This window comes from Panicum hallii, chromosome 3 (genome assembly GCF_002211085.1).
Source record: "Panicum hallii strain FIL2 chromosome 3, PHallii_v3.1, whole genome shotgun sequence".
NCBI lineage: Eukaryota > Viridiplantae > Streptophyta > Magnoliopsida > Poales > Poaceae > Panicum > Panicum hallii.
In genome coordinates, this window is record NC_038044.1 from 4,332,964 (window position 1) to 4,356,911 (window position 23,948).

The window sequence follows — 23,948 nt, forward strand, 5'->3', positions numbered from 1 at the left end:
AATGGGGACTGGCCTGATGCCCTGATTTAACTTTTAAGTTTTTGGCCGGGCCTGGCCCTGCCTCACTGCTGCGTGACTTATTAAGCAATCGAAACAAGGAGGGCGAGGAACCCGTCAGAGGAGAAGAGAGTGAAAATTCTCAGAATCTGACCGGTCAGAAATGAGAAATCTTTTGCTCCCCTTCACTGCACGCGGACACACAAAAGTCTGGTGGACTTGATCACTTCCAGGTGCTGCGACAGACCGTGATAGCTACCGTTACCGGTTCTGTTGGTGAAATGCTTGGCTGACCAAATGGGCAGGTGGACTTGCTGGGTGATCAACACGTCGTGGCTGTATCTGACAGACAATTACGGTGTATCAACCATCAACTTAGACGTGTCACGGAGTTCAAGGTCAGTCCCTAAGTAAGGACTGTACCTGCTGTGGCTCAAGTCATCCTTTTGGTCACGAGATTTTCCTTACTCCGTTATTTTTCTGACAGCTGCTTGCTCTTTAAGTCCGGCCTATAGAGTAGCCCACGGGCCTGCTTGAATGGGAAAAACTGGACCAGGCCCAGACACACTCAGGTCTTTATGGGCTGGGCTTTTATTCAGCACTGGTGGAAGCGCGGGAAACTAATCCGGTGCGCGCGAAACAAAACGAGCTTCCCACCCACTGTCCGCCTCGCCAGATGTGGGACCCGCGGTGCCTCTAAACCTGTCAGTGACTCCATACTCCTCGCCTCCTCCAGCATCCACCCGTTCCTTCCCCTCCGCCGCTTCTTCCAATCTTCCCCGTACTCCGAAATCCCAATCCAATCCTTCCTGGAACCAATCGAAATCAGTTTGCTTTGGATTGTTTGCGCGCACTTATGGGGATCCCCAATCTTCTCCGCTTCCTGAAGCCGTTCATCGAGCCCGTGCACATCAACAAGTACGCCGGCAAGCGGGTAAACAGATCCTCATCTTACCTCTCGCTCTGCAGTTTCTCTCACATTTCCCATCCCTCTTGATTCCTTGGCATTTTGCGCTGCATCTGCAGGTCGGCATAGATGCCTACTCCTGGCTCCACAAAGGAGGTTCGATTCGATTGTATAGCTGCAATGTATTGACTAGTACTGATAGGGATTCCTTTGGCAGAATTTTTAACATATTTTGTTTGTTTCTTCCGTTCGTTTTATGGTATTGCAGCCTATTCATGCAGTATGGAGCTGTGCATGGACCCCAAGAGCGCTGCAGCCAGGCGCTACATCAGCTACTTCATGCACCACATTAACCTCCTGCGGCATTACAAGGTTGTTCCCGTCGTCGTCTTTGACGGGGGCAGCATGCCTTGCAAGGCGGCCACGGATAATGAGCGGCAGAGGTATGGCGACTCGAGCTGTGATGATATTTGGTTAAGAGTTCAGAGTTTCATTGTCCGTTTCTATTTGTAGCTTTGTCATTTCCGTCGTCAGCTTATGTGCTTTGATGGTTATAATTTGCGGTGATTTGGGATTATTTCCTTTGTTAGCATGATAGCATCCATGAGGCATTTTTCTTTGCCAGTGCATACGGGGCCTTGGGTTTTAGTAATCTTGTTTTAAGGCCAAATTGGAGCTGGGCTGTCCTCATTACCTAAAAGGCTAAAACCAATTTTTGTTATGCTCATAGCCCATCAGCTATTCGATAGTTGTATAAGACTAACCTGCTATCTAGATTTCTTTGTGGTCTATTATAAGAAGGTTATTATGCGATTCCAAACACCTAAGCTGTACATTTAAGTCTCATTGTTATTTACATTCAGGAAGAGAGAGCTCAGTTTGAACATGGCAAAAGAAAAGCTTGAGCAAGGAAACACAGCTGCTGCTGTTGACCTATTCCGGGTAAGCATCTACCTTTCTTCTTGCAGTTGTCGTCATACTTATACCAGAAAAATTGCTGCAACCTTTTTCTCCTTTTAAAATATTTGGTGTCATTTTTATATCTACAGACATTCAATGCCAAAAAGTTGGTTCTCCATTCACTTCTATTTGTCGTTTTGGACATTACCATGCAGCCATGCTATGACACCTTTGATCATTATTTTTCTCTGTGTATGTTATCGAAAATTATTTAAATCTATAACGTCAATCTACTGATCATTTCCATGTGACAATCACTGTTTTGTATTATGTTGTCAGAGTATTAAAAGCAACACTTGCAATATTCTAGGATATGATAAGTAAAAGAGAATGCAGGTGGTAGTTTGTTTCTAACCGATGGGAAATTTGGAAGTATGTATCTTTAAGCCCATGAGAACTACCTTAAATTTCGTCCCCATTTCCTTTAGGGACAGTGAGTCTGGACTCTGGAAGCTATTTATGTATCAACCGACAATTAGCTCTTTTCGGTGACATATAAGACACAGGGTGCGCAGCTATGAAGTACTGAGGTTCGAAGTATTCGCTTATCACTAACCGTGTAGTTGTACTATGGAAGGGGAAAGTTAGAGCAAGGGCCGGAGTGCTGCTGATTTAATTAAGAAGAGTATAATTCAAAAAATTACAAAGCCAGGACTGAAACAAGTACTCAGTGGACACCACCTGTAACTGAGGACAGAATACAAATCTTTAATACTGAAATTGACACTGCAACAAAGGATTTTCTAATACTATGAGAAATGTGTATGATAGCCTGATAGCATACTGTGCTGCACCATTAACCAAGCAAGATCCTGCAGTAGTTTCAGCTGCTGCTTTCCAAATAGTACCAATGGAAAGGTAGCAACAGAACCTGCACTGGATGTCATGTTCAGATTTCTCCTATTATTGTCCACATGTTCCCACTTCCATTGCCTCACTACTTTTGATCCATCTTTAGTGAAGGGACGTGGTGCCAGAAACTTGTCACTTGCTTTTATTGCATTCTATAGTGATTATTGCTTGATATTCCCAAATTTCAGTGTAGCTCTTGAAATGCTGCTAGGATCACATGACTTGATTGGTTTTGTTGATGTCATGATATAGAGTTAGAAGGCCAATTGGCAAGCAGCAATCAAGTCGTACAGAAGCACTAGTCAGAATAGAAGAGGATTCCTGTAATCCTTGATTATGATGAGTAGGAGGCAGACATGATTATGATTCTCTGACACTGATCTATATATGTTCATTTGCAGAAAGCTGTGCACATTACTCCATCGATGGCTTATCAACTAATTCAGGTACTGCATTGAAAGTAATTTCGTGTACACATTCTTTACGTCTTATAGAAAAAAATCCTAAGTTTTTATTTTCCAGATTTTGCGGTCAGAAAATGTTGAATTTGTGGTTGCTCCATATGAAGCTGATGCACAGTTGGCATATCTAACTACTCTTGATGCTGATCATGGGGGCATAGCTGCTGTAGTTACGGAAGACAGTGACTTAATAGCCTATTGTTGCCCTGCTGTGAGACAACTACCTCCTCCTCATATGCTTTTCATTCTCTTTGCAATATCTGACATATATCAAAATTTAGATTATATTTAAGATGGATCGATTTGGGAACGGTGAAGAATTCACAATGGAGAGAACCCTGAAGGCAGAGAAACATGGTCTTTCCTTCCGAGATTTTGATCAACAACTTTTTACGGGTAAGTCATGCCCACGTCCGGTAGACTTGAACTAAGCATTAACTTGAACATTTTCCCCAGATGAATTATCAGAAATAAAAGTGATCTGAGTACTACTCCAGTTAAAGACTCCCTTTGCACAATTTAGCCTATTAAAGGTTCCACATTCTTGCAGCTTAGATTTATCGAGCTTCTATACTATCTTTAGTTTTGCTACAGAATGACACTGAATTATTTTGCTTGAGAAGTTGCCGCATCTTTTATTCTATTGGCTTTTCTGTCACAGTTTGGCTAGCCATTTTCATTATTTTCTCAGTTTTCACCCTAGAGGACCTATGATACTAAATTCTTTGCTTTCTGTGTTATAAGAACATTACTTTTTTATTCTATTCCTGTTATTCAAATGGCAATATAAACATGTTAAAAGAGAAAGGAAAACTGCAGAAAACACCTTATAAAAGGTTGTATTGCACATATATTTTAGTACTGCTGACATTTCATTTTTATATTTGGACAGGCATGTGTGTTCTTGCAGGATGTGACTTCCTTCCGTCAATTTCAGGCATTGGTACTAGAAGAGCATATTCCATCATCTTGAAATATAAAGATATAAATCGTGTAAGAATGACTACTCCCATGATCTTGTGTTATCCAGAAAATGAAACATTATTTACTCTGTTCATATTTTGCCATAAACTTCATTTAAGAAATGCAGGGTAAGATAGTTCATAGTAATACCATTTTGAAGCATATGTGCAGTTTGCTAAAAGTGACAGTACACTGAAATTTTTTAAGATGTGCTTACTTACAAAACAGAATGTTTTTGGAACTATTGTGTAATTTTGTGTTTTAATACCCCAATTTGTAACGTTACTGCATAACATTCTGTAATGTTTTTGGAACATTTATTTCAGAATACTTTGTCTAGTGACAGTAAACTATGAAATTTTTTAAGACACATCTACTTACAATACAGAATATTTCTGAAACCATTTAGAAGCATATTTTGGAGTACTCTATGTAACCGCTGCAATATACTGATTGAACTTTTGGAGCGTCCAATTTTGAAAGAAAGAATCTGATATATATAATTTGCACCAGTTACATTTTCTTAAACAACAATTACTTTGTGTTACTGAAATTTTCTGCTTGATACCAGTTGCATACCGTTGCATAAGTGCACTCTCCATAATCAAACCATTTTTTTATGCTGCATCTTATAATTGTCTAAACAATCTGCAGTCTGCAGTGATGAATGTTGTTTTGTTGTATAAAGAGCTGCCTCACTGATTTAAGCATTGCCAGGTTATATCAAACTTAAAGCTTGACAAGCGCTACTCTGTGCCAGATGATTATGCTGATTCCTTATGGAAAACTCTTGCAGTGTTCAACCATGCTAGAGTGTAAGATTGTGTTTTATCTTACTTTGTGTATCTGTATGACTTGTGAAAAGACACTGATGAGCCACTTTCTTTCAATGTCCCAGATATGATGTCAAAAGCAAGTCACTTAAACATTTGAAACCTTTGAACGCACAGCATCTTACTTACTTGGATGGAGACCTGGATATTCTTGGACCGTATCCTAAAGTTTTTGTTTGATAAGCCTGAGCATGAGGCATCTGTATGAAATGTTTGTTGCTGACTACATTCTGATAGTATCATAGTACTAGCATCAATATAGGTGCACAATTTTATGTACTACCAGTTTTTGATGCTTCAATTGTTGGTTTCTTCGGTAAATGGCTGATCTATTTAGGAAAATACTAAATCATAACTTAGATAGGGCACAAGTTGCCACTAATTTAGGTGCGCAGTAGTCTGTCCCATTCCTTTGGGTTTTCTTAAAGTGCACTTACTTTGTGTCCTAATCATGCTTTGATTTAACAGTGGTCATATGTGTAATTGTCATAGTAGCAAATATCTGTAGTGAACTACTGAATTGATATTGCTTGCTACCTACAAAGCAATATATTTCAAATCACAGTCTTCCGGAAAGTTATTTATTTGGTACTGTTACCAGTGTGAATTCCTTAATCATCTAAAGAGCGTTATCACCATCAATTGCAAGAGGGATTGCAGAGGGGCACCTGAATCCAATTACCATGAAAGCATTTGATCAGTACACCAGAATCATTAGCCCTATTGGTTTTCTTGATACCTCGGCATTTGACATTGCTAATGTATGTGGTTCTCAGGAAATTTCAACACAAAAGAGTTGTATTACAATCCTTTCATCCCAGGAAAGCAAAGAAACTATGTTAGGTGAGTGTGAACTTGGACAAACTCAACATTATTCTTTTTTTTTTGCCAATCTAATTTCTTTCAAACATAAAAATGGATGATTATGCCCTCACTGTCCTACGGTACTCCAATGAACTAGTCAAATTCAGGACTTCTCATAGTGTATTTTATTATACAATGTTTGCAGTTGATGAGATTTCTAGTGATGGACAAAAGTGCAAAAAAGGTGTTCTTGCCCTTGGCAAATTTCTACTGGAGAAGCAATCCCCTCGAGTGGAAAGCAATCAAGTGGACCTGAAAAATATCCCAGAGAACAACCCATTCAAGAAAAGGAAATTACCAGTTGATAAGGGTCAAGAATTGGGTCAAAATGAGTTATTAACTGATCTGGAAGATGAGAAATCAGATTTATCATGCTCAGCATTGTCACAAGAGAGCAATCACACAATCAAGGATACGAAACAATTGGGTTTTGGTCAAGAAGATTATGACGAACCAAGTTTATTGGTGAATGAAGTACCTGTTGCTATTTGCTCATCATTGACACGGCATAGTGTCAAATCTATGCCAAATAAGGTAGCTCCCAAGAAGCAAAAGATTCTGAAGAGGTCCATGGATAAGGCAAACGGAAAAGTTAATGGAAGCAGTGGAATATTAAAATTTTTCACGCGGTTGTAATTTGATTCACCTAACTTTTCAATACGAGTCTATTTGCAGTGATGGGTTCCAAACATGTTTTTTTTTTCAATTGGGGATGCATCTATATCATGGAATATGGTCTTATCATGCACAACTATTACTTTATTTTAAAATCTGATGCATATGCATGAATGCTGGCCCAACACAATTGGAGGAAAAAAAACTAGGGCACAGTATGCATAAGTATTTAGACACCAAATAAACAAATGTTACCAAATAATTATTAGTACATACTAGCAGGCATTATATCCAATGTCGTAATATGCCATCCTAGGCCAATGAAGTAGTGTAACTACAGCTGAACTTATATGTGAAACAAAATGTTAATGAAACTCAGCATTGAGTCAAAAACCATGACTATCTGATGTCTCACAAACTTTTTATTTTCCAGCCACACTGAGACTGAAATGAATATTGATTTGACAGTTGCATTGCAAATGTACCAATCTGGAGGATCCCGAATCTGATTGTGCAGAAGAATACAGCTGTTAAGCACTTACATAGTCACTGCTTATGTTGATGTGGATACTGTTTCACTAATTAAAAATTTACTTACTTATGCCAAAATGCCTATTTTTAGATCTTGGGAAGATTCCAGCATTTTGCATGTCCGGTGCATACAACCTATATACATTGGTAAAAATATTTACTGGGCTGGGCTTCCTTATTTCTTCCCCATTACCACAGACTATATATATTGGCAAAGGTCGGATGCATGGATAAACAGCGGCGAAGGGAATATGCAAGTTGCAAAGTTGATGGAATTTGGGCAGTGGAGGAAGCATATCTATTTGTCCATCAAAAAGGGAGAATTAAGGAACAGTTTTAGTATATACTCTCTGTGCCAGAGTAACAAGACGCCACTGAACAATGAACTGGTAATTGTGTAGGGGCGAATCACAGATTTGTTGTTTGATGCGCCGGAGCCCTTCCCCGAAATCCAGAGCAGCGAACATCACTCAGGCTTGGAGAGGGCCCGCTGCTGGGTGAAGACGACGACGGTCCGTTTTATTACGTGGACAGTACAGTTGAGCTTCAATGATCTGATGCATGGTTCTCTAGCACTCTATCAGGCGCTCATTGAGCCTGCTTGTGATTTTGGAAGCAATATAATAGCATCCTGGGCATTTTGGCAACGCCTCTCCAAAGTCGTCCAACACTCTCCCAGTCCAGAGAAATCATCTCTCGACTCTCCCTGCTGCAGGTGGACACACAGATCATGGGCTCATGCGAGGAGAATCGAAAAGGCCTCATGCAACTAGGGCTAGGGCCTTGGGGATGGACAAGTGTAGCTAGCGGCTGGGGCTAGGGTTCTGCCCCAGCCTAACGCTGTTGAGCCTCAGATAGTCAGATGTCAGAACTGGGACAGTGCCTCGGATGGGCCAAGATGTCAGAACGGAACTGAACAACCATTCTGGGACCAGTTGACTGCCTCACTGACTGCCGGTGGCGCGTGAGGCCCGGTTACGGGGGCCCCACAAGTTGAACTTGCCTGAACCGTGCCGCGTATGCTACTGCCCGGCCGGACCAAAGCCACCGTCCGATCGGCGATCGCCGCTACTCGCGATGCGTGCATCGTGACCTAGCAGCCGTTTCCGTTTCTGCAGCCCTCCGGTGACCTCCTAGTCGCCTTCCAGTACTCCTCCTCTCGCTCTCTCGCAGTCCCACCTACTCCAGAGTCCAGATCCAGAGAGGCAACGCTCAGCAGCTTGGTGTCGCCGGCCATGGAGCTGCGGTCGGGCCGCTGCCTCGTCCCACGGCAGGGAGGCGTACGTCGCGGCGGTGCTGGGCACCGCGCGGACGGCGACGGCGGCGGGGAGGACCGCATCAGCGCTCTCCCCGACGAGGTCCTGCTCCAGGTCCTGGCCGCTCTCGGATCCACCGCGGAAGCTGCGCGCACAAGCGTGCTTCGACGCCGGTGGCGCGGCCTCTGGACGGAGCTCCAACTGCTGACCATGGCCTTCCGTGGCGCCGAGCCTGGCACGCTCCGGGATCTGCTCGCCAGGAGCCGTGGCCCGGAACGCGGCCGGCTCGTGATCCACGTCCCCGGGCGGGACGGCCGCCAGGTCGCCGCCGCGGAGGTTTCCTCGCTGCTCCGCGCCGCCGTGAACCACAGCCCGGTGGAGCTCACCGTCGTCCTGGGCGGGGGGATCGAGGACGACCATCTCCCGTTCGAGCTGCCACGCTTCACGACGGCGACCTCCATGGAGCTTCAGATCTGGAGGCGAGGCTTCACCCTGCCGCCGGACGGTGAGTTCACCCGCCTAGAGAGGTTAGCTCTCTCCCTCTGCTGCGTCGACCCTAGCGTCTTCCTCCACCGCTTCCCGCGCCTCCGCAAGCTCGTCATGGACTGCTACTGGGAGATGGACGCGGCCGCTATCCGCTCGGAGTCGCTCGAGGACGTCCTGCTCAAGGATCTGCCCCTTGCCGACGCGGGCGGCACGACGCGGCGTGTCGACGTCGTGGCCCCTCTGCTCAAAAAGTTTAGGCTGCTGTCCTGCGGGAACCGGGACTGGGTCGTGAAGTTCTCGGAGTCCAATGTCGAGAACCTCTCGTTCAAGTACTGCTCCATATCGTCTTGTTCCGTTGGGCTTGCCTGCTGGCGCCTCAAGAGTCTGGACATGGCCATGGAGTCGAGCCGCGAACAGGGACATGTCGTCCACGTGCTTTCTCTGGTGATCATCATCTTCCACGTACGTGCTTCTTCTCTGCTGCAAACATTTCCGGCTTTGATTACATAAACTTTGTTATTTTTTAGTTACATAGTGGTCGTCCTATACTAGGAGCTAATAACTAATATTTAATTTTCAGGGTAATCCTAGCGTAAATCGGAGCTTCGCCGAGGAGATAGCATGCCTTCCAGTGAACAACCTCTCTGTTCTGAAGCTGGAAGTGCCTCAACTGGAGAGGTTTACTGGACCGCTCGTGCTTCACCTGCTCAACACTCTGAATGTTGTCCAAAGGCTCCAGCTGGTCCTGTCCCGATACACGGTACGAGTTCGCTTAGTTTGTAGTGCATCTTAATAAGTAGTAGTCATCATAGATGAAGCATCAGTACCGGATTTGATCCTTGTTCACAGGCATCACTTGCAGGACTTCTTGCTCGCATCAAGGTAGACGACGAAGACATCTCCTTCCCTGAGCCTGAAGAGGTCGAAATTGAAGGCTTCGGTGTAACTCCTCATCAGCTTCATTTTCTGGAGGTTCTTTTCAAGTCTGCACCAGTGCTGAAAATTGTGCGAATCAAGTTGTCCTCGGGGGTTTCACAAAGTCACCCAGGATACGAAGAACTCTGCGGCATTTTTCAGGCAAATGCTTCAGTGCAGTCATTTGTGAATGGAAGTCTTCAGCAATGTGAAGACAATCTGCCCCAGGCACCATCGTCGCATGTAGGCGGCCGTATAATCGGATGCTAGGCGCCATGTGTCGCCATCCTGCCATGCTCCGACTTGATATTTGTTAACTAGTTCAAGTTGTTTCTTTTCCATATATTGCTTCCGTGTTTTAATTCGAAAATTATTTATTCAAACCTTTCTGGTCCATGGAAATGCTTGCTTTTTCAATGCTCTTGCTTTTTCAATGGCTTCTATTACCATCTACTTTCATCCTTTGTTTCGAACGACTGTGATCATAACTCTCACCTGAATGGCATTCGAACCACAAGTGCCTGTGAACATGTCATTATTATTGTATGGAAGCACGTACTACATACGTACACCAGGGAACATGCCCAATTCGCTACAGTCGGTAAGGATAGTTAATTACGATGAGGGGCATATATCAAACTGAAGGAAAACATTCAACTATAGATAACAGGTTTCAGAATTTATGCTTTTCCAAAGATTTGAGTTTTGATAACAAAATAAAGTCTTCCAGAGGAAGTGACCTGTGTGTTAGGGAGGGATTATTATTGGACGACGTCACTGTGATGGGCAGCAGTGACAATGCCTGCAGCCCATAAAACTGACGAGATTTGTGGTTCTAGTGGAAACAATAAGGAAGGGGGAGAGAGAAACGTAAGAATCAGAAAGGAGACTGTGCAGTGCCAACTTTCACACAATTGACGAATCTTCATTTGACAGCCACCACTGAATTATGCACAGCAATCTGATTGTGCTAGTAGAGTTTGTTGCGTGCCTACTGTTTGCAAAGCTGCCACACACCGATACATGAATAGTTCTATAAGCTTAGAAGTGTGTTGGGTCTTGGGTGCAACAATCTAGTGCTCCTGCTAATCCTAATTTTTCACTGTCCATGTGCTTATTACAGCTATTAGTGATTGAGACCATATATAAAAAAATAATTTTCCTACTCATTATGTTGTTGTTTTCTTTTCTTTTACCTCATTAAGTAGCAGAAATTTCATGTTTTTATTCGCTAGAAACAAGGTTTGATGGGCATAAATTGAAAACTTCATCAATTAAAAATTTACATTATTGTAAGCTATCCATCTAAGCTTGAACACCACTCTGGATAATGCAGTTTGGAAGTGGGGGCTTGCTCTAGTAATTCTTGTTTCTTATTTGAAACTGAACTGATCAATGGAGTTTAATCTAAATTTTTAAAAGTATCTACACTACCTTATGTAAAACCATTTATTATGTATATATAGTCGCAGTTGATTATTCTTCATATCATCACTATGTGAAAGCGGATCATTAGTTACGGGGCGCCAAGCATAGCTAGCTAGCTGGTTCTTGTAGCACTAACACCATCACCACGTCCGTGTTTCCCTTAACCACTGCAGGGGGAGAGTCCGGAAGATCAAACTGATGAGAAGAGATTTAGGCCACGGGGGCAATTAATGTGGCGGCGGATGACCGGCACAGTGGATTGAGGTTTTCTTGACATTTCATGGTTTCAAAGGGAGACGGTGGTTGAGTGAAAAAAGGTTGTAGGAGGACGAAGCATCCATTCACCTATAGGTCACATTTGAGATCGGGCCGGGACTACGCTTGAAAATACATTGACAGTGCCGATAGAGTTTTAATGACCCCAGTATGTAGCCCAGCCTGCTGGTGGCCTAATCTACCATGACAACTAAAGACTTATTTGCCATAGAGTTTATCTACAACGGTGAAAACAAAGCTTTCATTAAAAAAAAAAACTCTGAAAACAATTTATCTCGTATCGCTTGAGGTACCATATATGCGTCAAAGAACATCAGGTCTCATGGTGCCTAAAGATATGGAATAAGCAAGGTCTTGTGCATATATAAGCCTTTTTATGATGGTAGTGTGCATGTATAAAATTGTTCCCTTATCGTTGTGTAAATTGTGGCATTCCCAGACCAGTTGACGTCAGCAGTGGCATCAGCATCAGGGTTTGGGTTCACAACAAGCGAGTCTGACCAGACCGTGGCCTAGCCGCAGTTTCCATCCCGCAGCAGCCGGCCCACTGCCCACAGCAGACACCACAATTCCTCTCGTTCCGTGTGCCCTAGCCGCCACCGCCACAAACGCTCCCTCCCTCCCTCCCTCCCTCCCTCCCTCCCTCCCTCCCTCCCTCCCTCCCTCTCTCTCTCTCTCTCTCTCTCTCTCTCTCTCTCTCTCTCTCTCTCTGTCTCCCTCTCTCCCGAGACAGACACACTAGCTGAGCGCCTCATCAGCCTCGCGTCGGGATCCATGGAGATGCAGCTCCGGTCGGGCCGCCACCTCCTCCCGTGGCAAGGAGCCGCGCGCCGCGGCCGCGGGGGTGAGGACCGCGTCAGCGCCCTCCCCGACGCGCTCCTCCTCCTCGTGCTTGCGCGCCTTGCATCTACGAACGAAGTTGTGCGCATGAGCGGCGTCGCTCGGCGGTGGCGCCCGCTCTGGACCGAGCTCGACGTGCTGGTGTTCCGCGGCGTCGACCCCGACACGCTCGCCGGCCTGCTCGCCAGGGCCAGGCACCCCAACCTCAGCCGCCTCGAGATCCAGATCTCCAGGCTGGACTGGGGTCTCCCGGCCTGGCAGATGTCCTCGCTGCTCCGCGCCGCCGAGGAGCACAACCCGGAGGAGCTCGTCTTCAAGGTGAGCAGCCGGGACTACCTCGGCGTCCCCTTCCAGCTGCCTTGCTTCGCGAGGGCCACCTCCATCAGCTTCCGGATCTGGAACCGCAACTTCGTCCTACCTCCGGCCGGCACCTTTGCCAGGCTCGAGAGGCTCACCCTCTCGCTCTGCTGCGTCGTCCCCGCCGAGTTCCTCCCCCGCTGCCCGCGCCTGCGCGTCCTCGAAATGGACTGCTTCTGGATGCAGCACGCCGTCGACGTCCACTCGGCGTCTCTCGAGGAGCTCGCGCTCAACGACATGCCTCACCGCGATGCCGACGACACCACGCCGCGGCGTGTGAACATCGCCGCCCCCATGCTCAGGGAGTTCAAGATGCAGACCTTCGGGGACGTGGAAATGATGGCGTCCTTCTCGGCGCCGGCGCCCATGGTGGAGACGCTCTCCTACAGGTATTTCGCCATACTGTCTCGTGCCGTTGGGTTAGCCGACAGCCAGTTGCACGTCATGGATCTGGCCACGGCCATGGAGTGGCGCAGCAGAAGTGGGCAGCTCGATCCAGTCCGTGTTCGCGTCCTTTCACTGGTGGTCGTCTTCAATGTGCGTCTTCTCCGATCTCTCTGCACAATTTTCCAGCTTTAAAATTGAACTACGTCGTCATTTATTTTTCTGTTCTTTATATTTGAGCAATATTAGTAGAAGTGTTTATTAGCAGGCTAGTTATGAGGATGCTAGCCGGAGCTTTGCGGAAGAAATAGCAGGCCTTCCAGTGAGCAACTTCTCAATCTTCAAGCTGGAAATCCGATCCATGTGGCATGACTTTGGAGCAGTTGTCTTTGATTCGCTCAAGGCAGTGACTGCAATACAAAGGCTTGAGTTGGTCCTACCTCAGACCATGGTATGTATAACCTCATCACTTTTCATATATATATATATATACACACACACACATCTTAGAGCGAGATACATATACTTCCTCAAACATATATGAACCATCATCAGAGCTAATGCAGCATACGTTAACACCTCTCTAGGATCGTGTTTGGGCACCGAGACGATATTCCGATTACGATCCTGATGACTGGACAAATGAAGATTTCTCGTTGCCCAATCTTGGAGAGATGGAAGTTGAACGCTTCCATCTAATTGATCATGATCTTGACGTCCTAGAGGTGTTATTCGCATCTGCACCAAACCTAAAGGCAGTCCGAATTCAGCTGCCTGGTTGGGTTTCACAAAGTGGCCTGGGATACAAACAACTTTGCAGTATTTTTGGGGAAAATACTTCTGTGAAATGCTATGTCAATGGAATACTAGAAGAGAGTGAAGAAATTCTTCCACCTGGCACACCTAGCGAGCAATTCTGATGATCAGCTGCTAGGTGCTATGCGTGGATGCGTCACCACCCTGCCTAGCCCTTGGTGCTCCAACTTGATACTTGTTAAGCAGTTGAAGTTAAATATTTCGCATGTTTAATTTTTTATAATTTTGAAACTGGTATGGTTTTACAGGTTCTTTGACCGTATGTCAAAACCTCCCATGTAATAATTTCGGAACCATCATCTATTGTTGGAACTCAATACTTGTTTATTCCATGTCAATGCTTGTTTTTTCAACTGCTTTTGCACCATCCACAGGTTTTTGCAAATGCTGGATTGAGAGAGTATGCTTTTGTTCTATTCTTAACGTTTATGATGCCATAACCTTGAGAGTAGGTACAGACATGTGCTTGTGAACATGCCACTGTATGGTACCATGAACTACACCATGGGACTTAATTCTTTGCTAATAATTTTTTGTCAAGCAAGGACACACACACACACACATATATATATGTATCTTTGACGGGAATATATGTATCGACTGATGGAAAAAAATTAGCTACGGGTAGAAGGTATTGGAAGGTATGTTTTGCTGACAGATTTTAGTTTTGGTAAAAACAAAAGGAAAATCTTCCATGTGGAGGGCATTGAGTGATATTATATGATGGTGATGGGCAGCGGTGACAATGCCAGCAGGCTGAAAAACTCTAGCTAATCAGTTCTTTCAGCGAAGTCAATATTTTCTATCATATATATGTAAATTCCTGAGTTAACATATGTCCACTGCAGTTAATCAGTGTTCCTCTTTGTCTCAAAAGAGTCGATCTTCCTAAACTCCAATTTTATGTAGTGCATCCAAATAACAATAAACCAGCCCACTTTTACAAAACCATATTTTGCACCATTGTTGCGATTTAATTATTACTATTGAAATAGCATCATTTAGCCTACAAAAAAATTGGTATTTTTTGGGTTTAAAGAAGCTAAGATATAATAATGGACGTGTATCTTTGTTACAATCTAAATCTGGTGCATTCCATGACGTTGGCAGTGAAAGAAACTTTAACCACCATATATAGGATTATGTTAATTTAATTTCTAGCATATCTATTTGAGTTGTCGACGTGTTAGTACATGTTTGGTTTTCCTGAACTCTTTATTTGCAGAACACACTACATAGAAATATCAATTTTCTGGTAGACATACATTAAAATGTTTTATCTGAAACATGAGGTTAGATTAAGTACAAGAAGCCTTTTACCCTCTTTCAGCTTTATCCAGCTGGATCAGCCGCTGGGTATATTCACCACGAGTAGTGTTGTACTTTCAAAAATTTTAGCTACTTTCCTTTGACATATCATACTTTACATGAAATTGTTGGTTAAAATTTCACCTTTGGAGACTGGAGACTGTGTTAATATCCTAAACGCCATGTATTTTGGATTGAGAGAGTAAACATTCACCGTTCAGTTCAAATTTAAGAATATTCCATTTATATTTATAAACACAACATATCCATTTGGGGATTTGTATCTAAGATTGTTAAAGAATCAAACTGGTGATTTGGGGAATGAAAGTTAAGTTTGGCCCCGTTTTTGGCGTCACAAGAAACTACATCGCAGCACGTCCATAGAGAGGGATCGAATGACATGCATGTACGTGAATGGCAGTGCACCAGAATGGCCATGACGGGTACAAACGCAGCCTGAAGAAATTTGTGCAGGTAGCTAGAGGAATCGATCAGTAGGAAGGAGGAAAAGAGGAATGAGGATGCCCGCACATAGCATACTGAGTATGTACTTGATGCTTGAGGCCCCATGGCAGCACCGTCAACGTGCCCTCGGCGAGCCGACAAGTGTGCTGTGCTGTGCAGCCGATGACAGGCAGCGCAGGCGTCAACTTCCGCGTGACCTAGACGCGTCCCGGTCCTCTCCAAAAGGAAACGCTCAGTTGGTGACAGACAGTGCCTCAGGTGTGGTTTGGCTGGCTCCACGCCTCCACTAGCTAGCCAATCGTCGCGTGGAAGCTACTGCCACCTGCCGTCTCGGTTTCCACGCCGCAGCCCCGCAGCGCAGGCCTCTCCTTCCGCGTGACCTAGGCGGCGCCTGTCCTCTCTCCAGTCTCTACCCATCTCCTCAAAAGGGATCGCTGGATCAGCTTCCCGTCGCAAACCATGGAGGAACTCCAGCTCCACCCGGGCGGCGGGGGCGGTGGGAAGGACCGCATCAGCGACCTCCCCGACGAGGTCCTCCTCAACGTCCTCTCCGGGCTCGGATCGACCGCCGAAGCCGCGCGCACGAGCGCCCTCGCCCGCCGGTGGCGGCGCGCGCGCCCCCTCTGGACCGAGCTCCACGTCTTGGTCTTCCGCGGTCTCGACCCCGGCATGGTCCGTGGCCTGCTCGCCAGGGCCAGCCACCGCCAGCTCGCTCGCCTCGAGATCCGCGTCCCCGGGCAGGCCGTCGGGATCGCCGCCGCTCAGGTCACCTCACTGCTCCGTGCCGCCGAGGAGCACCAGCCGGAGGAGCTCATATTCGAGGTGGGCGGCGTCGGAGCTGGCGCCGACGACCCCTTCGAGCTGCCATGCTTCGCCCGCGCCACCTCCGTCGACCTGCAGATCTGGAATCGCAGCTTCACCCTGCCGCCGGCCGGGGAGTTCTCCAACCTCAGGATGCTGACCCTATCGCTCTGCACCGTGAGCCCCAACGACTTCCTCTCCCGCTGCCCGCAGCTGCAGGTGCTCCACATGGGCTGCTACTGGGTGTTCGACTTCGTCACCGTCAGCTCGGCGTCGCTCCAGGAGCTCATCCTCAGGGCGGATGTGCCCGTTCCCGTCGATGATCCGAACAACACGCCGCAGCAGCTTGTCATCGTTGAAGCCCCCGCGCTTGAGAAATTCAGGCTGCAATCGTATGGGCTCAGGGGCGTGATCACCTCCTTCTCGGCGCCCATGGTGGACACGCTCTCGTTCACCTTCTGCTCCAAAGCATCTCGTTGTATCGGGTTCAGCTGGCCGTGGCGCTGGCGCGTGCTGAGCTTGTCCACTGCCATGGGCTGGGTCACCAGATACGGGGAGGCCGATGCTGTCCGCCGCCGCGTCCTGTCCATGGTGATCATCGACAACGATGTGCGTTAATCTTCTGAATCTGCTGCATGATTTTCCAGATTTAGCAACAACTACATCAATTCTGTCATTTCTTTCTATTTGTATAATGTATTCTAATTAAATAGTTTACTATTATTATCATCAGGATGGTCGTTGTGATGCAGTCCGGAGCTTTGCAGAAGAAATAGTACGCCTTCCAGTGAACAACTTCTCAGTTTTGAAGCTGGAACTCCGAACGAACGATGGGCATGCTTTTGGAACAGATGTCCTTCAGCTGCTCAAGACTCTGAATACTGTACAAAGGCTCCATTTGGTCCTACCTCCAACAAACGTATAAGTTCTCCTTTTTCACACACCTTATTAGGTAGGTCCTACACTATACATTAAGCAACAGTAGCTAATGTGACAATACTTCAACTCTTCTATAGGAGCGAGGTTATTGGTCGAAGAAACGTGAAATCAAGAGCAATGAAGGTATCTCCTTGATTAATCTTGAAGAGGCGGAGATCGAAGGCTTGAACGTACATGATCACGACTTTGATTTCATGAAGCTCCTGTTCGCATCTGCGCCAGTGCTAAAGGTAGTGAGAGTTACATTGTTCCCGGGGTTTTCACAAAGTAGCCAGAGATACAAACAGCTCTGCTACTTACTTTGGGCAAAAACTTGGGTGAAATGTTTCGTGAATGGAAGACTTGAGGCTCTGTGAAGAAATGCTGCCACCAGGTGCACCTATGCAGTCTGATCTCTGATCATCGATCAGCTGCTGCTGGGCTGTATGCCTCGCCATCCTGCAGCCTAGCTCTTAGTGCTCCTACTTGATGCTTGTTAACTAATTGTAATTCATAATGTTTCAGAGATGGTTATTGTGATACCATAGTGTTAAAGCCGCCCATGTTATATTTTAGAAATAATTTATTGGAGCTTACAGAAAAGAGGTTGTTTAATTATTTGGTCGCTGGAAATGCTTATTTTAAAACATTTTTTTGTATGATCCTCCATGTTTTGCAAATATTTCGACGAGTGTTTGCTTTTATCCATTGCTATTGTCTGGATCATAATCTTCAAGAGGTAGGTATAGTACTGTATGGCTGTGAATGCATGTACTACAAACCAAGCATGGGACAAGTTTGCTATAACAGTCATTTTTCAGGTTATGACATATATCTGAGGGGTATTGTCGGAGGAAATCTCCAGTCGGGTGACGGAATGCACCCGCCTAATTCTAGTCTAAGATGAGTTTGGGGGAAGTCAAGCAACACTACATCAAGGGGTAAATGAACACGGAAAGCACACAAGGGATTTGAGTGGTTCAGACCGCCGGAGCGTAAAACCCTACGTTCACTGTGTGTTGTATTGCTTGTGAGACTTCGAGAGAGCGTGGGTGTACCCCCCGAGAACTTGTGTTCTAACGAGCGCGCTTTCCCTTTTATAGGCTCAAGGGGAGTGCGTATACTGAGCGGGGCCCCGACAGGTGGACCTAGCTGTATATTAAATAACGTACACATTGGAGTCTTTATGCCACAGATTCGGAAATCTTCCTCTCCAGCTCCTCCCTGTAGTCCTCGATCGGGAAGTTGATGTGCATATCTTTTACCAGAGTATGGTCATGTACCGTTTCACCGGCACAGTGCCTACTGTCAGTGACATGCACAGTGGAAGTCGTGCTGTCACTGTTGGGTCCTTTCCCACTAACGGGCGAAGGAGCCGTGTTGACCTGCCGTGCTGTACCTTCCGCGCACACTGTAGCAGCGCACGCTGCAGCCCTCCTGCAGTAGATCATAATTACCCTTTACTCACACGAGCAGCGCTGTGATGTGACAACACGCCGCCCGCCTTCGTACGTGGTGCGGTGATGCGACGCGCTGCCTCGGTAACTGGCGGGCTTGCCATGGTGTCAGCATACCTACCCGATGTGTCAGTGGACAGCCCACGCCCTGACCCGGGCACGCGCGCCCCACTTACCAGCATTTAATACGGTAGTTGGGCTGGCATCCCGCAGAAGGCTAGCTGCCACCGGACACGTGGCAGAGTTGGCTTAGCAGCTGGTTCCTCAGGGGCACGTGGCGTCACCGGACCCCCTCCCCGGAGGGTAGGGAGGTCCAGGCCCCTAAGGCCGACCCAGGTGCACAGGCCTCCAGAGGGTCTGGCTTCCACACGTGGTGGCACCAGACCACCCCGAGGGGGTTCGGGCCCGTGGAGGCCGTTCCTGAGCACCTTGTCCTTATGAGCACATGGAGGCGCTGGACCTGTAAGAGCACGGGGCGAGGTCTGGAGACTGCGACCCCAACTGTTAAGATCGGGCCGTACGTCCTGTCATCTAAAGGCATAGGGCGAGGCTACGGATACCCTCGCACCCTTCGAGGGTCACCCTAGTAGGAGGTACCCTGTCCATATGTACCGACAGGTATCCTTTGCCAAATGATGTTAGTCTTTGGTAAAAGAAGTGTTTTCCATGGTGTGGGAATAGGTAGGCAGGTAGTTCTGAGTTTACACCAAATTAAATGCAAACATATTATGCTTGGATAGGTAGATGTTTATTTTCACTACTGTCGCAGTAGTGAATTCTTCTGTTCACAGCAATGTCTTTTGGGCACTGCTAATATATATGATTCTAGCTTGATAATATACAGGTACCATCAACATTCATAGTTGTCTCCTTGATTAATTTGCTAATTCAGCGTTAGATTCCCCACCTATCTGTCTTTTTATTAAGACATTATTGCCTCTGTTTTGCTTGGGTTTAAGCTTGCCTCACCCTGTCGTCCGATTGTAAGGAAAAAAAACTCTGTCTTCTGATGGGAACTATTGTTTTCCCCTACTTTATACTCATTTAAGGGAAACTGCAGTCCCATTGAAGCAAGTGGATTTGCAATTAGCCTATTTTTTGAACATAGTTTAGTTGAATTTATGATACGTTGCTTATGGTTTACAAAAAAGTAAACATGTGGTGAAGCCGGCTACGAAAACGTAAACAGTCAGTTCAATATTTCTGGATGACCCGCCCTTGACATCTCTCCATCCTCCGATGCAAATAAAATAACTCCTTAGTATGCTATGGATCATCAAATCTGACCAAGAGGCAGCGAAGTATATGAATATATTATAGATATCTAGATACTAATGCTGATAATAAGCCTATACGAAAGGAGTAAAATCAGTTCATTTTGACCTATGGATTCATCACCCGATGCACACCTATTTTTATTTCAATTGAGATTTTTTGTCGAGTTGGGAGCAGAGATGTGGAGGAGCTATGTAGCAGCGGGGGTTCGAATGAGTTCAACCGTTCAGGGAACTACAACTACGTTGCGATGAGACGACCGCACGCATGCATGTAGATTCCTACTAACATGTTGTGAATTTTGTAGTGGTCCTGCATCCTGCTTGTTCCTACTGAATGGATCGGAATTGACACCCTGCTGTAACGTGGCAAGTGTTTATGCTTACCTCACAATAAGGAGTATTGTTAATTTTTCTTTGGTAATTTGTATAGCAAAAAAACATGATGATGTAAAGAGAGATCGTGGTCTGATTGTTATTTGTCTGTGTTGTTCCTCAGATTTACAAGCAAGAAATATGGCTCACTGAACCTATTTTGGTGCGGAAAAAGGAAAAAAATGGCTTAACGTCTGTCTTCTGTCAGACTTTTTTTTTGCAACAAATTAAAATTCATGTAGCTAGGGGTGGCTGTTAGTTAAGACTCGATCAGCGAGCGAGTCCATTTTGGCCGCAAAACAAAAAAAAAGTCGGCTTAGCTCGTGTGCGTTGAGATGATTTTTACAACAAAACAGTTCATGGAATCGATGCAAACATGAAATTAAAGTGATATATGTGGTGTTCTTCTTTTCTCTATTGGAACATGTACTCGACAGTCGATATCCGATGTGAGGGTTATCAGTTATCTTCGCACCCAAATCACAACTCAACATCTGTCTGCACAGCGATGGCAGCTTCATCGAGTTGTTCTTTGAAATGGAACTTCATCGAGTCGTCGCCCTCGCTTGTATGGTTAACATCGGATGAGGACGACAGAAGCCTACTCTGCACTGTTTTTCACCCCCCCCCCCCAGCCCATGCGCTGTTGCCCTCACACAAAATGCTACTCTATGTCCAATAGATCATCAAGATAATAAGACAGATCATCGAAGAGAATTAGCACACGCTAAACTCAAATGATGAACGTGTGCCTGACGTAGCGTCTCTATATATATATAGAGAGAGGAGCGTGCGTGAGCGTCAGCAACCAGAAGAGCGCCTTGCACCTGCAGCAATGGCGGCGTCGTGGTGGTGGTTCTTGGTCGCGGCCGTGGCCGTGGCGCTCTTCTACTACTTGGTGATGGAGCAGCTGTCCTACCGGCGCAAGAAGGGGCCCCTGCCCGGCCCCCCGCTCGTGGTGCCATTCTTCGGGAGCATCGCCCAGGTGATCCGCGACCCGACGGCGTACTGGGACGGGCTGGCGGCGCGCGCCAAGGCGTCGCCGCTCGGCCTCTCGGCGGACTACTTCCTCGGGAGGTTCGTCGTCTTCATCCGCGACACGGAGCTCACCCACTGCGTGCTCACCAACGTCCGCCCCGACGCCTTCCACTTCATCGGCCACCCCTTCGGCAAGAAGCTCTTCGGCGACCACAACCTCATCTACATGTTCGGCGACGACCACAGGGAGCTCCGCCGCCGGATCGCGCCCAACTTCACGCCGCGCGCGCTCTCCACCAACGCCGCCATCCAGCAGCGCGTCATCGTCGCCCACATCCGTAGGTGGCTCGACGACGGCAGCGACGCCAATAAGCCCTTCCCGCTGCGGGTGCCCTGCCGCGACATGAACCTGGAGACCTCGCAGACGGTGTTCGTGGGGCCGTACCTCGCCGCGCAGGGGCGGGAGGAGTTCGCACGGGACTACAACCTGTTCAACGTCGGGCTCATGACGATGCCCGTGGACCTGCCGGACTTCGCGTTCCGGCGCGCCAAGCAGGGCGTCGCGCGGCTGGTGCGCACGCTGGGGGAGTGCGCGAGGAGAGCAAGGCGCGCATGCGCGCCGGCGGCGAGCCGGAGTGCCTGATGGACTACTGGATGCAGGACACGGTGCGGGAGATGGACGAGGCGGCGGCGAGGAGATCGGGGGCTACGTGTTCGACTTCCTGTTCGCGGCGCAGGACGCGTCCACGTCCTCCCTGTGCTGGGCTGTGTCGGCGCTGGGCTAGCACCCGGACGTGCTCGCCCGCGTCCGCGCCGAGGTGGCCTCGCTCTGGTCGCCCGGCTCGGGAGAGCCCATCACCACGGCTCAGATGGCGGAGATGCGGTACACCCAGGCTGTGGCGCGGGAGGTGGTGTGTCACCGGCCCCCGGCGACGATGGTGCCGCACATCGCCGGCGAGGCGTTCCGGCTGGCGGAGGGGTACACGGTGCCCCGGGGCACCACCGTGTTCCCGTCGCTGTACGAGTCGTCGCTCCAGGGGTTCCGGGACCCGGCGGCGTTCGACCCGGGCCGGTTCTTCTCGGAGGAGCGCCGGGAGGACGTGGCGTTCCGGCGCAACTTCCTGGCGTTCGGCGCCGGGGCGCACCAGTGCGTGGGGCAGCGGTACGCGCTGAACCACCTGGTGCTGTTCATGGCGCTGTTCGTGTCGCTCGTCGACTTCCGGCGGCACGCCACGGAGGGATGCGACGACCTGGTGTACATCCCCACCATCGCGCCCAGGGACGGCTGCGCCGTGTGCCTCCAGCAGCGCTGCGCCAAGCTCCCATCCTTCTAAGCTGTCTGTCATCTAGCATTTGGAACAAATCTCACTCTGGTTGCCAATTAAACCCTTCAGAAATGTGCACATCATGTTCGGGGTTAGGGTTTAGGGTTTAGGGTTTAGGGTTTAAATAGTCAGCTATAGCTGCTGCTGCAGCCGGCTATAGCTACTAGGAAGAACAGCTGCTATGATATTTAGCCTGCTAAAGCCGGCTGTAACCCGCTAAATACCGGCTATAGCCCGCTAAACTCCGTAATGGCAGTTCTGTCGCTAAATGGTTTAGCCGACGATTTAGAACCATGGATATAACATATGGGACAAATGCCAAGCTCTGCATCGATCTCCAACGTGCCCTATATATACGTTCTATCCCCTTCCATCAATATTGTACTGCTCTTCTATTATCTACCAGCTATTTTATTAGGCGAGCAAGCTCTAATCTGTATATAACTATATATATATTTCTCTCCGTTTGTTCATATGCGGGTATACAAGCGACAGGTCATAGGTAGCAGGAAGGAATAATTTTTTTCTCGAATACGCAGGAGATCTACGCATCATATAAGATATAAAGAAATAGTTTACACAATGCACCGCGATCTCGTGCGCTTGCCTGCCTTAAGCTGGATGACAAAGTTGAGTCCGGGTCAAGAATAAAACAAAACCGACTACTTGCAATCTAAGCAACCAAGTTTTGCTGTGCCGTCGTCGATCCATGACTCCGCTTCTTTTTTTTAGATGTAAGGCAGCATTATATATTAAGATAACCGTTCGTTACACAATATGGTCCGGATCATCTCCGGAGGCTCATTAAACCAGACGAAATCATCAAACTTATCTGCTACCTTAGCTAAAACATGAGCTGCCTCATTACACCATCTACTGACATGAACAAAGGAGATAAAAGGATTAGCATTGATCAAGGTTTTTACATCTTGAATAATGATTCCAATATGAGATTTGTCATAAACCTTGGAGTTTATCTTTTTTATCACATTTTGACAGTCCGAAGCCACCACCACTTTCTGAAAGTTATTCTCTAAAGAAAAGGAGACTGCTTTTCTAATAGCAATTGCTTCAGCAAGCTCTGGATCATCAAATCTTTTTACCAGCTGATACTTGCAGCTATAAAATCTCCCTTATGATTACGGGCTACAAAACCAACACCCATGCGTGGTGGACTTTTGAATATTGCTGCATCAACGTTTATCATTAACCACCCATCCGGCGGCGGAGTCCACTTTGGAATGGAACAATCAGACTCACACCTATGTGATGTCGGTGGTTTAAATAAGTGCAGCAAGGCCATTTG

At 47.1% G+C, this 23,948-nt stretch overlaps 4 protein-coding genes and 1 pseudogene across 4 annotated transcripts; all 5 read left to right on the plus strand.

The window, feature by feature from the left end:
• Positions 1-748: 748 nt before the first annotated feature.
• On the plus strand, positions 749-6,528 carry LOC112887282 (exonuclease 1). The gene is made up of 12 exons (XM_025953421.1): positions 749-931; positions 1,024-1,060; positions 1,173-1,347; positions 1,768-1,846; positions 3,118-3,162; positions 3,239-3,388; positions 3,459-3,573; positions 4,070-4,170; positions 4,858-4,955; positions 5,039-5,131; positions 5,599-5,816; positions 5,983-6,528. The coding sequence occupies exons 1-12, from the start codon at positions 854-856 to the stop codon at positions 6,471-6,473; spliced, it is 1,680 nt and encodes a 559-aa protein (XP_025809206.1). The 5' UTR covers positions 749-853; the 3' UTR covers positions 6,474-6,528.
• A 1,690-nt stretch (positions 6,529-8,218) lies between these two features.
• On the plus strand, positions 8,219-9,910 carry LOC112884539. Its single transcript, XM_025949942.1, has 3 exons — positions 8,219-9,187; positions 9,306-9,485; positions 9,575-9,910. Exons 1-3 carry the CDS (start codon positions 8,219-8,221, stop codon positions 9,908-9,910), a joined length of 1,485 nt encoding a protein of 494 aa, XP_025805727.1.
• Positions 9,911-12,118: 2,208 nt separating this feature from the next.
• On the plus strand, positions 12,119-14,181 carry LOC112884540. The gene is made up of 5 exons (XM_025949943.1): positions 12,119-13,078; positions 13,194-13,376; positions 13,513-13,702; positions 13,990-14,000; positions 14,116-14,181. The coding sequence occupies exons 1-5, from the start codon at positions 12,119-12,121 to the stop codon at positions 14,179-14,181; spliced, it is 1,410 nt and encodes a 469-aa protein (XP_025805728.1).
• Positions 14,182-15,926: 1,745 nt separating this feature from the next.
• LOC112884541 (putative FBD-associated F-box protein At5g56390) lies at positions 15,927-20,329 on the plus strand. Its single transcript, XM_025949945.1, has 4 exons — positions 15,927-16,924; positions 17,049-17,198; positions 17,332-17,424; positions 20,273-20,329. The coding sequence occupies exons 1-4, from the start codon at positions 15,974-15,976 to the stop codon at positions 20,327-20,329; spliced, it is 1,251 nt and encodes a 416-aa protein (XP_025805730.1). The 5' UTR covers positions 15,927-15,973.
• Positions 20,330-21,163: 834 nt separating this feature from the next.
• On the plus strand, positions 21,164-22,715 carry LOC112887369 (annotated as a pseudogene).
• The last annotated feature ends 1,233 nt before the right edge of the window (positions 22,716-23,948 follow it).

Bases quoted from the DNA above. Each gene is read 5' to 3' on its own strand.
- LOC112887282 (XM_025953421.1), top strand. From the start codon at position 854: ATGGGGATCCCCAATCTTCTCCGCTTCCTGAAGCCGTTCATCGAGCCC. The intron at 1,348-1,767 runs GTATGGCGACTC...ATTTACATTCAG, and splicing joins ACGGATAATGAGCGGCAGAG to GAAGAGAGAGCTCAGTTTGA. The intron at 4,956-5,038 runs GTAAGATTGTGT...TCAATGTCCCAG, and splicing joins GTGTTCAACCATGCTAGAGT to ATATGATGTCAAAAGCAAGT.
- LOC112884539 (XM_025949942.1), top strand. From the start codon at position 8,219: ATGGAGCTGCGGTCGGGCCGCTGCCTCGTCCCACGGCAGGGAGGCGTA. The intron at 9,188-9,305 runs GTACGTGCTTCT...TTTAATTTTCAG, and splicing joins TGGTGATCATCATCTTCCAC to GGTAATCCTAGCGTAAATCG. The intron at 9,486-9,574 runs GTACGAGTTCGC...CCTTGTTCACAG, and splicing joins TGGTCCTGTCCCGATACACG to GCATCACTTGCAGGACTTCT.
- LOC112884540 (XM_025949943.1), top strand. From the start codon at position 12,119: ATGGAGATGCAGCTCCGGTCGGGCCGCCACCTCCTCCCGTGGCAAGGA. The intron at 13,079-13,193 runs GTGCGTCTTCTC...GTTTATTAGCAG, and splicing joins CACTGGTGGTCGTCTTCAAT to GCTAGTTATGAGGATGCTAG. The intron at 13,377-13,512 runs GTATGTATAACC...ACACCTCTCTAG, and splicing joins TGGTCCTACCTCAGACCATG to GATCGTGTTTGGGCACCGAG.
- LOC112884541 (XM_025949945.1), top strand. From the start codon at position 15,974: ATGGAGGAACTCCAGCTCCACCCGGGCGGCGGGGGCGGTGGGAAGGAC. The intron at 16,925-17,048 runs GTGCGTTAATCT...TATTATCATCAG, and splicing joins TGGTGATCATCGACAACGAT to GATGGTCGTTGTGATGCAGT. The intron at 17,425-20,272 runs GTACATGATCAC...TGAATTTTGTAG, and splicing joins CGGAGATCGAAGGCTTGAAC to TGGTCCTGCATCCTGCTTGT.